The 12,352-nt window shown below is 47.2% G+C and overlaps 1 protein-coding gene across 1 annotated transcript; it reads right to left on the minus strand.

The window, feature by feature from the left end:
- Positions 1 to 2,037: 2,037 nt before the first annotated feature.
- On the minus strand, positions 2,038 to 8,402 carry ptger4a (prostaglandin E receptor 4 (subtype EP4) a). The gene is made up of 2 exons (XM_086173374.1): positions 7,500 to 8,402; positions 2,038 to 5,088 (listed from the first exon to the last, which is right to left on the minus strand). The coding sequence occupies exons 1-2, from the start codon at positions 8,268 to 8,270 to the stop codon at positions 4,576 to 4,578; spliced, it is 1,284 nt and encodes a 427-aa protein (XP_086029500.1). The 5' UTR covers positions 8,271 to 8,402; the 3' UTR covers positions 2,038 to 4,575.
- Positions 8,403 to 12,352: the final 3,950 nt, after the last annotated feature.

Below are 12,352 nucleotides of genomic sequence, written 5' to 3' on the forward strand. Positions count from 1 at the left end.
GCATAGGATAGACCGGCTGCAGGATAGACTGATTCAATAACCAATGAATGAACGAATGAATGTGTTTCTGTGAATGAGTGAGAGGGTGAACAGTTGTATGTCTCCTTATAGCAAAGTGTCTGAATGATCCTACATATCTATTTGACATGTAAATGAGAGGGTGAATAGCTGTATGTCTAAATATGACGTGTGGATGAGAGGATGAACGGTTGTATGTCTTGATATGAGACGTGAACGAGTCACTGAATGGTTTGTCTTGATATGATGCGTGAATGACAGGGTGAATGGCTGAATATCTACCTATGACTTGAATGAGGGAGTTAATGTCGCCGTGAATGAGAGGGTGAACGGTTGTATGTCTCAATATGAGATATGAATGAGTGACTGAATGGTTTGTCCCCATATGACATGTGAATGACAGGGTGAACGGTTGTATGTCTCGATATGAGATATGAATGAGTGACTGGATGGTTCGTCTCCATATGACATGTGAATGAGAGGGTGAATAGTTGTATGTTTATATATGAAGTGAATGAGAAGGTGAATGGTGCCATGACCGACAGGGTAAACGGCCAAATGTCCATATAAGACACGTGAACGAGAAGGTGAACGGTTGTATGTCTCGATATGAGATACGAATGTGTGACTGGATGGTTCGTCTCTATAAGATGCATGAATGAGAGGGTGAATGGCTGAATGTCTACATGTGACGTGAACGAGAGGGCGAATGAAAGCATGTAAATGAGTGTCTGGATTTTCATTTATCTCCATTTGACGAGTGAATGTACGTCTCTAACCCTTCTTCTCCGCAGCCCCAGCGCACCCTGAGTGCAGGATAAGTGCTTCTAGATAACAAATGAATGAATGTATGTTGATTTTTTTTGTTTAATAAATGACTTGCCACGGGAGCCGTGGGTCAGCCGGGGCCGACGAGCCGGGAATGAGAACGTCCACCTGTTCACACAGACGGCAAACATCGCGCTCACCGCTTCTCCATTTGTAGGATTGATGAGGGTGGGTCACCACGAAGGGGTGGAGAACCGCAGGGACAACCTCCCGGACGTGATTCCCGCCGCTTGTCATCGATTCGTCGCGTCGAACCGCAGGCTCAGTTTGTGTTTGTTGTTGCAGAAGGGAAACTCGGGCGTTTTCCACAATGGCCCATCTGCTCCACATCCATTCAAATGCGTTTCCTACGTTGAAGAAAAAGCCGTTTCGCTTCAGTTTGGCATCTTCCCGACTCCCAGCCATTCGTCTCGGCCGATACGAGACAACCCGAGTGAACTCCGCCGCCGCCGGCGGAGCGGCCAGTGTGAGAAAATGTGTGCTCATATTATTAATTTCCACTCGGAGCCGACACGGCGGGAGGACGTGTCAGAGGCCTTGTTTGCTCTCCTGCTGCCGTTTCGTGCAACGCTAATATTTGTGTTCTTCGACGGACAGATGTGGATGAAAGTTCCCGCGCCGTATTTTCGAACACCCGATGATCGGCGGATGATCGCCTGCATGGGGTTCCTTGGGGTTCCTCCCGCAGCCCCAACACATGCAGGAGGTCCGGTGGAGATCCTACATCATGGGTGGCAAACCTCTGCCCGTGGGCCAAATTTGGCCCGCGGTGTAATAATATTTGGCCCGCGAAGCCCAAATATACCAAATAACTTTTGGAGCTGGCTCCCTGGTATGCTAGCACATGTAAACGCTAGCACTACAAATCCCAGAATGTGCTGCTGCTGTTTTGGAAAATCACAACAGGACTCATAAACGCCCTCCCCTCTGTCGGCTGTAGTCATGTTTATGTTTATACTGGCTGCCCCTCCGAAAAAATGGCGAAAAAAAGATCGGTGTGTATCAAACAGAGCTATAATTAACCTTTTCTTTATGCACTTTTTCTTCCTACTTCAAGACATGAGCTTGAATATTATTATTAGTTAATTGGTTTACTATTGTTATTCTATTTTTACATTTATTATCAGCCCGAGGAAAAAGGTTACTGTTGAAATTTGTTTCAGACGGCGGCAAATAAAAAGAGGCTTACGGTTTTCATTTGATTTTTATTTAAGAAATGAATGCCATTGATGTTTCTTTTTTATTTGAATTTCGATTTTGCATGTGTGCAATATTAAATTATGTATTGTATGGTATTGAGCTTTGCTTGCTCCTTATTCAGTTTTTAAGCAAAAAGTCCATATGGGTCCATCTGAAAAGGTTCATCGTTGAATCCGGAGGAAGATTTTTTTCAATAAATATCAATGAAATTGTCCCAGTTTTGTGTTTTAGCCCGTTGTTTATTTGAGTTTGACACCCCGGCCTACGTCGTACAGATGCATGAATGAGTGAACGGACGTTTGCGTGAATGACAGAGTGAATGTTCGACTGTATGACGTGTGAATCAGAGGGTGAATATTTTTATTTCTCTACACGATGAGTGAACGGTCATCGATATAAGTGGCTCAGTGACGGATGAACCCGACCCCTCGCCAGATGACGGGGTCGGCTTCTACACCCCGAGCCCAGATACGCTTCATACGGATCATGAAGGATTCTAGAATGAACTTCTACTTCTCGGGCAGCTGCCTGCCAGAGTTTCTCCTCCCCTTCGTGTCTCTTTTTCCTAAATCCTCTACTTCTATTTGTCTATTTACTTCTTCTTGTAGACCCAACAAGCTCATCAGGAGAGCTGGGTCTGTCCTGGGAGTGGAGCTGGAGTCTGTTGTGCAGGTGTCAGAGAAGCTCCTCAGCATCATGGATGTCCATCACCTCCTGCATGGACACTGACGTCCTGTCAGAGCTCTTTCGGTCGTAGACTGATCCCACCAAGGAGCTCCACTGAACACCACAGGAGGTCTTTCCTACCTGAGGCTATCAGACTTTTTAATTCCTCTTCCCTCAGCCGCAGAGCATCTTCAAATCTTTGTACACCTTAAAACACTTGATAGCCTTAACCTTGACACTTTATATTTTATTGTATTTCTTATTCTCCCTCCTTCCTGCTATTATCTATTACTGTTATGTTTTTCCTTGAATCTCTGGCACAACAATTTCCTTCGGGATAAATAAAATTGTTCTCATCTCATCTCATGAACGAAGGCCGTCGCTTTTCTGTTTTTTTTTTTTAACAACCCGCCACTGTTTTGCACTTCCAGAACAACCAGAACGTGCTGTCCGTCCTCCCTCCCGGGATAAATAAGGAACACTGGGTCGCCGCGGCGATGCATCAGCAGGCGGTACAGTGTGATTAGCAGCCAGTTAGCACAAAATAAATCAAAAACAAACAAAAAAAAATGCTAACAAGGGAGACAAGAAAGGCAAGAATGTAATCTGGAGCAGATTTAATAACCGGGGAGGAGGTTTGGCGGTGAAGACGCGTCGCTCAGCGGAGCGGGAAACAGTTCGGTCTGTGAGGAGGCGATAAGACTGAAGCACAACGTGTTATGGAACTCAAACTCCACAACATCGCAGATGGTTCAGAGATCCACTCTGAGAACCACCAGGACGTCGCAGACTTCCAGCCTTTTACAGGCTTTACCATATTTTCCCTCATCGTCTTGCAATTTGAGGGACTCCTAAAGGTGGTTGACCTCTGGGGTTTGAAAGCAGTTGAGCAACAGGTCCTTCAGAAGACTCCAGAGGTGCAGGAGGTCGGAGCTGCATCTTCACAGCCAGAAGGTCCGCGGCTGGATTCCTTCTTGTGTGGAGACTCCATCTTCTCCTCATGTCTGCGTGGGGTTCCTCCACCGTTCTCCAAGTTCCTCCAAACACAAGCGGGAGGTCCACTGGAGACCCTCCAGTGTCCAGACCTGTGAACGGTTGGATGTCTCTGTATGCGGCCCTGTGATTGGTCCAGGGTGAACCCCGCCTCTCGGCCAATCACAGCCGGGATAGCCTCCCGTCCCCCCCTCCACCCCGACTGCAGGATAAGATGATTAGATAACGAATGACAGCGCTTCTATGGATGTTTTGTGTTTTGTTTGCATGTGAGCGAGACAGGAAGTTCCTCAGTAACACCCGTGAGAGTCCTTTTCCATGAGAAGATCAGCGGCGCCGCGAAGGTCCGACCTTCACCGCCGCCGCAGAGCATCCATTCTGCTCGAAGTCACGAGGACGAGGAACATTTGCTCTTTACGGATGTGAAGAACCCCGTGGAACCTTCTCTCAGAGAAGAATAACTCGCTGTGAGCAGCACTGATCTTCTGAGGAACATCTCTGAAGTTCATATGCAGACGGTCCACAGCGGACGGGGTAAAAAAGACTCAAAAAAAATATGTTTGGAAAAAAAAAATAGCTGCAAGCTGCGGCCCGGCGGTGCTTGTACCTTCGCGAGAAGCGAGATGATGTCCTTCTTCGCGTTCCGGGTCCGAGGAACCGAAGCTGAGGAGGTTCATCCCATGACTCGCCTTGAGCGATGATTCAAAACCTCCGGCTCCGATCACGCCGGCGACTGAATCCCGGCGGGACGTCTTTTCCAGGCCGGCACCTGAGTCAGGCGGTTTCTGCCGCCGGAGGACGAAACGGCGGTTTCGTGCAAGTTCTCGTCTCTCCCTGAGTCGGACGTTCTGGAGATCGGTGGATCCGGACTCAGATGCATTTCTCCTCCACCGTCTCGGCTCCCAGCGACACCTGGATGGACGTGTCTTTGGAGGCGTGGAGGTTCCCGCCGCCGCAGTTTGGACCCAGAGCGCCAAAACCGCCTTCCCGCGAACCCGATCCCAAGGGTTCCCCGACCGACGACGGCCAGGAGAGCCGGTCGGACTCGGGGCGAACGCCGGGGTAAACCCCGCAACCCCGGGGCAGGTAGAGGAAGGTCCTGGAGCCGCTGGTGACGCCTTGGAGATCGTGCTTGGAGGAGAGCTGGTGGCCGTCGATGCAGTGGAAGTTTCCGGTTTTCTGCTGCCGGCCCGCTTCCATCCTGCAGAACACGCACTTGAGTTTCTCCACCAGCTTCAGCAGCAGAGCCTTCCGAAGCAGGATGTAGATCCAGGGGTCCAGGATGGGGTTGAAGGAGGCGAAGCGGATGGCTCGCAGGTCCGGGTTCTTATCCAAACGCAGCTCCACCGGGGTTTTGTAGAGCTGGTTCAGAAACACCTGCGCCTGAAGGAGGAGAAGGAGACGACATGGACACCATGAGATGGTCATTTTATCATTTCAGCGGCGATACGTCCATTTTTGGAGGCTCCACACCCTGCAGAGGCAGCAGCTCAGCTGACTTCAGCTCTTCTACCTCCTCAGCTCAGCTCCAGAATGGATGCAACGGGGTTTTGGTGGATGATATTTCATGAAAATTTTCGAAAAGGTGGTTTTGACCGAAGCAACAAAAAAGAATTTCTCCCAGCTGAAATGTGAAGTAGTTCAGGTTGTCTGTGGAGGTTCTCAGTCATCCTGGTCATGGGGAACTCCTGTTGAGATCTTCTTCTTACAGGAATTGGACTGTTTCCATTTTCTTCAAGTGAATAAATTCAAGTCCAGTTGCCAAGACAAGAAAATTTTGACCAGAAGTAGTCAACAGGATTAGCGACGAGAAGCATCGTGTGAGGAAAATAACTCAATATGTTTGATTGATTTATATTCAAATCAAGTACAGCATTCTGGTTTCACCTAAAACCATTTTTTTATGATATCTTTTTTTGTTACATCAGTCCCTTCACACTGTGAAGATTTGCTCCGGGGCCTCAGCAGAGCTCTGCACACCCCTGGGAGGACGAGCCGCTTTGAGCAGAATCAGAATCAGTTTCAGAAAATGATGTTCTGATCTTTCATTTGATAAACTAGAAGCAGTGATGTGCAGTCAGGGGAGGCAGCTGAGGCCCTGCCTCACCTGTCATTATGGAAAATAAAACAGTAATAACGTAATATCCTCATTTCGTTCCCTCATTTCTCCACGGATCTGATTCAAATTGTATTTTCTTTATGATTTCAACTATGTTTTGAATGCTCTTAAGAACAAAACGCTGAATTTATGCATTTCCTGATCGAATGTAAGCCACCTCTGCAAATGCAGTCCATCACAAACTGAGCTGCATGTCGCCTATCCAATGTTTGTAGAAGATTTATTATGTTATTATAGAAACCACCACCTTCTACAAGGTGTGTAGCGTCTTTAGCATGTGATACAGTTATTCTTGCCGATTGGAAAATAAACCGCAGAGAAAAGTCATGTGGTGAGGCAGTCAATACTGTGCCTCACCTGAAGGGGGAGTATGCCAGTTGGCAAGAGCTAGTGACTGCCGTCCCTCGAAAAGCAATGGAGGATAACATAAATAAGCTATATAAGCTAAATAAGCTAAATAAAGAAGAGAACAAAGAGGAGTTTACAACGATGTAACAGCTTTTTGCGGAGAAGTCTAAGTGCTTGGATTTCGTACAGAAATAAAGAAAAGACCTCAAATTGTTTTCATTTTTCTAAAAAAAATGAGATGGAATAAGAAACTCTTTGGATTCTTACAATTGAATATCATATCACCTCAGTGGTGTGAAGCTCAGCGCACTAGAAGGTGCCAAAAAGTCCAAGGCTGCCCTTTTTTTGCAGCTTTCACCTATTCTTTGTTTCTGACAACTACCTTCACATCCTCTCTCACTGCGTCCATCTGTCTTCTCTTTGGTCTTCCTCTGGACCTCCAGTTCCAGCGCTCTCCCTCTTCTGTTCATGACCCAACCATCTCTGACCTTCTTTGCAAAATATCTAACAGAAAGAAAATTTTGAATTTCTTCTGAAGAAATTCAAGATTTCGACAAGCATTCTGGACGACCTGACCTAGAGATGATTTGATCATGGACAGAGGAGGGAGAGTGAATGTATTGGTAGACAGATGCTGGAATTAATTGGAGGTCTAGAGGAAGACCAAAGAGAAGATTTATGGCCGTAGTGAGAGAAGATGTGACGGTAGTTGGTGTGAGAGAGGAGGATACACAGAATAGGATTAGATGGAGAAGGTTGATTTGCTGTGGACACCCCTGCAAGGAAAAGCCCAAAGGGTCAGAAGACTTTTTCCACAGGGGTGCAGGACATGTATGACCGAGACAAATGAGATAGTTTAGATATGGATATTTGGATAAAACATTCGTTTGTTCATATTGAAACCACGACGAGGGTCTGGGGAGAAGGTTGCTGAAGGTGGAGCCGCCAGGCAGGAGGTCTAGAGGAAGACCAAAGAGAAAATATATGGATGTCGTGAGAGAGGAGAATACAGAGAATAGGGTTAGATGGAGAAGGTAGATTAGTTGCGGCGACCCCTGAAAGAAAAAGCCCAAAGGGACAGAAGACTTTTTCCACAGGGGTGCAGGACATGTATGACCGAGACAAATGAGATAGTTTCCCCCCTGAAGGGAAAAGCTGAAGGGAGAAGAAGAAGATTGTGGATGACCTGGGTGACTGAGAGCCTCCACAGACTTCCGGCTAGTCCTCCTCCTTTTTTCGTTTTCGCCTCTTTCCCCGACGGATGGCGCCTTTAGCTGCAGGAAGCCGCGCGTCCAACTAAAAAAAAAAGAAGGCGAAAAGCGCTCACCACCAGCGGGATGGAGCAGACCAGGACCACCGCCGACGTGCCGATGAGCAGGATGACCATCTGGATCTCCGCTCCGGCCAGCCGCCCGAAGCTGCGGCTCCTCCTGCGCGCGTCCGCGTCGGCGCCGAGCGACATCCTGCGCACGAAGCGCCGGCGCATCCGGATGAGCGCGCCGCACACCAGCACGTTGCAGATGACGGTGACGAGGATGAGCACGGAGCTGAAACCCGCGTACATGTACGAGTACGCCGCGTCGCTGGTCCGGTTGCTGCGCCACTCCAGGAAGCACCAGGTCTGCGGGTACTGCTTGCGCAAGCGGCCGAAACCGAGCGCGGGGAGCGCGCAAAAGAGCGCGTTGGAGATGTAGATGGCCAGCAAGGTGAGGCCGGCCAGACGCTGGTCCACGAAGTCGTTGTAGAAGTACGCGTGGTTGATGGCCATGTAGCGCTCCACGGACATGGCGCAGATGATGCTCAGGCCCGCCAGCGAGAAGAAGAGCAGCGTGAAGCCGAAGTACTGGCACAGCGCGTCGTCGCCGGGCCACGATCCCTTCACGTAGGTGGCGATGGTGACCGGGCTGGCGAGCAGCGTGCCCAGGAGGTCCGTCACGGCCAACCCGCACACCAGCGTGTAGAAGGTGGTCTCCTTCTGCTCCTTGCGGGATTTGCACAGCACCACGATGGCGATGAGGTTCCCGACCACCCCGAAGATGAACATGATGGACGGGATGGTCGGGATCATGGTCCTGCCGCTCATGGACTGGTTGTTCATGGCCGGGATGGGCTTCCTCACGGGCGCTGCGAGAACTTTCTCCTGGGACGGGATCTTCTCTGGCGGCCGCGGAGGCGGGAGGGACACCTGGGCGACATGGCGAGGAGCCGCAGGAGGACGCAGAGCAGCTGTGACTCCACCGGAGCGAGGCTCTGCCTTAAACTTTCCTACTCGGCCCCTCCCACACACACACACACACACACACACACACACACACACACACACACACACACACACACTCACTCACACACACACACGCACACACCTCACAGGCTCTGGGAGAGCTCAGCAAACATACGAGGAGCTCACACCGTGTGAGAAGATCCCGGAACATCTGCTCTGGATCTTCAGGAGCCACAGCTGCCAGATGGACCTTCTGTCCAGGACCTTCACTCGTCCAGAGAAGAACGTCACCGCAGACCCGTCACACCACCTGGACCAACTTTCTTCTGTGTCTCCCAGAACTCTGGTGGAGCACCTTCTCACAGACTCCACACTTTCCCATGTTTACAACATCCTTATCCTGCAGATGTTTATGACGTGTGTGTGTGTGTGTGTGTGTGTGTGTGTGTGTGTGTGTGTGTGAGAGCTGATTCTGATCCTTCTCATCCCAACGTTCACTGGTGCAGATGGATGAAGGTCCTTCAGAAGATCTCCTTCCAAGGACATCTGAGGCCTGGTTCACCAGAGAAGCTCCCACACCAACGCCATGATAAAGTGCACTTGGATCCAGGAGGACCTCCTGAAGAGCCCCAACCTAAGACTGCATGGACTTGGAGATCCAAGTGGACCTCCACGTGGATGTTCTGCTTCGTGATCGGAGTCCAAATCGGAGTGAGGAGCAGCGGGAGGAGCCTTTGACACCCACGTGGACGTCGATGTCCGTGAAGTGGCGTTTAAAAACGGCGGGACGCGCCGCCGTCGCTAGCTAGCCTAGCGGACATCGTGGAAAAACACCAGCAAAATCCATGAAGACGGAGAAGTTGTGGACGGACGAGGCGTCAGAAGAAGCGTTCAAAGTCGATCGGCGACATGAAGAGTAGAAGAGTTACATTTAGCATAGCATTGTAGCATTAAGTGTATAGCTAGTAAGCTAAGCTAAGGATAGAGCATCAAATGAAAAACTCCCTAAACCTCCTCCACCTTCTTCGTCCCACCCAATAAAACCACGATATTTCTTCACAGTCTCTTTTATTGCTTAGAATTTTTCATCCGTGATTTTGTTATTTATAAAGTACATTTTTCTTATTACAAACCACATCTGGAATACATTATTAAGGTTTCGATTAATTTCAATGAGGAATTTAATTTAATATACGAGCAGACTGATTTACGAGTTCTGTCACCTGACCGATTTAACTCCTAAGTCGAGGCGTTACTGAAATTCTAACAAAATAAATTTTTATCTTTATTGATTTTAATGTTATTTAGCATCCCTGAAAGACATTCAGCCCATAAAGTGTAGCAAAGTGTGCACATTACATTTAGCATAGCATTGTAACGTTGTGTGAAAAACTCACCCCCCCCAAAAAAAACCCAACTTATATTTCTTTACACACTCTTATATTGTTTGTTATTTTTCATTATTTTGTTATTTATAAAGTAGGTTTTTCTTATTAAAAAACACATCTAGAACACATTAATAGTGTAAATATAAAATGAATTGCATTCATTTCAGGGGGGAAATTTTTCTTTAATTTTTTCACTGGACTGATTAAACTCCCAATTCAAAGTATTGAGTTTAATGTTAATTAGTGACCTTTTTTATAAAGAAGAGCAGCATCCCTAAATGAAGTTTAGCAATAAAGTGGAGCAAAGTGTGCACATTACATTTAGCATAGCATTGTAACATTGTGTGAAAAACTTACCCCCCAAAAAAAACAACTTATATTTCTTTACACACTCTTATATTTTTTGTTATTTTTCATTATTTTGTTATTTATAAAGTAGGTTTTTCTTATTAAAAACCACATCGGGAACACATTAATAGTGTTAATTTAAAATAAATTGTATTCATTTCAGAGGGGAAATTTAATTTGATTTACGGTCAGTGGACTGGTTAAACTCCCAATTCAAAGTATTGATTTTAATGAAGTTTAAATAAAATTTAGCCATAAAGTGGAGCAAAGTGCAACACATTATTGCATTAAGTGTTTAGCCAGTAAGCTAAGCTAAGGATAGAGCACCAAATGAAATGCACTTGAAAAACACTATTTCTTTGCATTAAATACATTTTTCTTATTTAAAAACACATAACCCATCCCAGGAGCTGGAACGGATTAAAAAAAATTCTATTCACTCCAAATTTAGAAATTAAATTTGACATGCGAGCAAATTGATTTTCTAGCGACGTCTCCTACGTCATGGAACAACCGTCATTCTGTCTCCTCGGGTTCGGATCCTGCAGGGAAAAGCGCAACGGGACGAGATCCGGAGAACCGGAGACCTTGGACCTGACGTCAGCGGCCGGACTGACCCTGCGCCTCCGGAAAACACTCGCGGCTGCTAATTCCTGCCGGTCACGGGCGCCGCCAGGCCTTGGAAGACATTATTTTAAGCCGCGCGTGGACGTCGTATATAACACACACGGCCTTCTGGACGCTTGGTGGACGAACACGGCGGTTGTGTGAGGATCCCGTGCACGGAGACGCTGTGTTTTGGCTCTGGGTGTGCCAGTGCTTTGCAGAGATTAGCCTCTTTGTGAATGTGCTTTTTTCCTGGATTTGTCCGTCCAAGTCAGATAACCTGTTTTCGCCTGCCGAGACAATCGCGCGTTTTCTGTTTGTGACCAAACGTGAGGTTTAAGGAACGCGACCGGGACAAAAAAAAACTTCCTTGTATAACTTTTGTTTTCACGTCTCGCATTCCTGCGTCGAACAATTCACGCATTGTCTTCTGGGGAGGGTTGGTCTGCTCCGCCGGCTCGGGTCGGGACGCCCCGCCCACGTCTGCTACAGGTGGGTGACGCATCGTCATGGCGATGGACAACAAAAAAAAAAAAAAAAAAAACGTTTGCGTAGATGGACGGTGAAATCAGAGGTAACATTCAGGAGGTTCACTGGAGACCACGAATGGTCCAGGCGAGTGAACGAGAAGATGGACGGCTGTGAATGTTTGGATGTCTATTTAAGACAAGTGATGAGTTCATTTCTGTTTGTCTCAATATCAGGGATGTAAAACTCATTTTGATCCAGCGGCCGGACCGGTAAAATTATAGCGCTATTACCAAGAAGTAACACTAAGTCTAAATGTTCCCTTTGTTTCCGTGTAAAGCAGAACAGGTTTATTATAAAAACCTTCATGCGACATGAACTGTTCTTTTAAAAATACATGACGAACAACCTGAGATTCATTAAAAAAAGTGCAATTTCAACAACACTGTGCCTCAGTTCTGTCCTCTCAGTTCTCCGTGCATTTTGTTGTATTTTCCACCATCCCGAGTCTGATAGTGGCACCGAAACTTGCCGCATCCACACCGAGCAAACAGGTTTCTTATTAACCTCGACAAATGAAAAAGAAGTGGTCCATTTTTCTTGGAAAACCCTCCACACCATGTCCACTTTTCTCTTTTTTGATGACGACATCTTGCAGATGAGGGTGTCGGACCGACGGAAAAGCAGGCAAATTTCTAACAATACGACAAAATGCTATTTACAGACCCGGAAACTGCATTGCTGCCACCTGCTGAAAGTTATGAGTCACACAGTGTCGTGCTATGTTGCTAACATTGACTAAAACAGTGCAACCCTAGCAGACAATATAGGAACTGCATTTCTATTTAAAAAAAAAAAATGGTTCATTTATATATTTTTTCAAGTTGTAGATTTATTCCACGGGCCGGATTGGACCGCCTGGCGGGCCGACACCGGCCCGCGGGCCGTACGTTTGACACCCCTGCTAAATATGATGGGCGAATGAGAGGGTGAATGGTTGCATGTCTATAGATGGCAGCTGAATGAATGGGTGAATTTCTGTATGTCTCTACATGAGCTGTGAATGAGAGAGTGAATAGTTGTGTCTCTTTATGGCAGGAGAATGAATGAGTGAATGATTGTTCGTCTGGATGAGAAGGCGAAAGCTTT

Source organism: Fistularia commersonii, chromosome 26, assembly GCF_037954325.1.
Source record: "Fistularia commersonii isolate RoL2024-O1a breed Wild chromosome 26, RoL_Fcom_v1.0, whole genome shotgun sequence".
Taxonomy (NCBI): domain Eukaryota; kingdom Metazoa; phylum Chordata; class Actinopteri; order Syngnathiformes; family Fistulariidae; genus Fistularia; species Fistularia commersonii.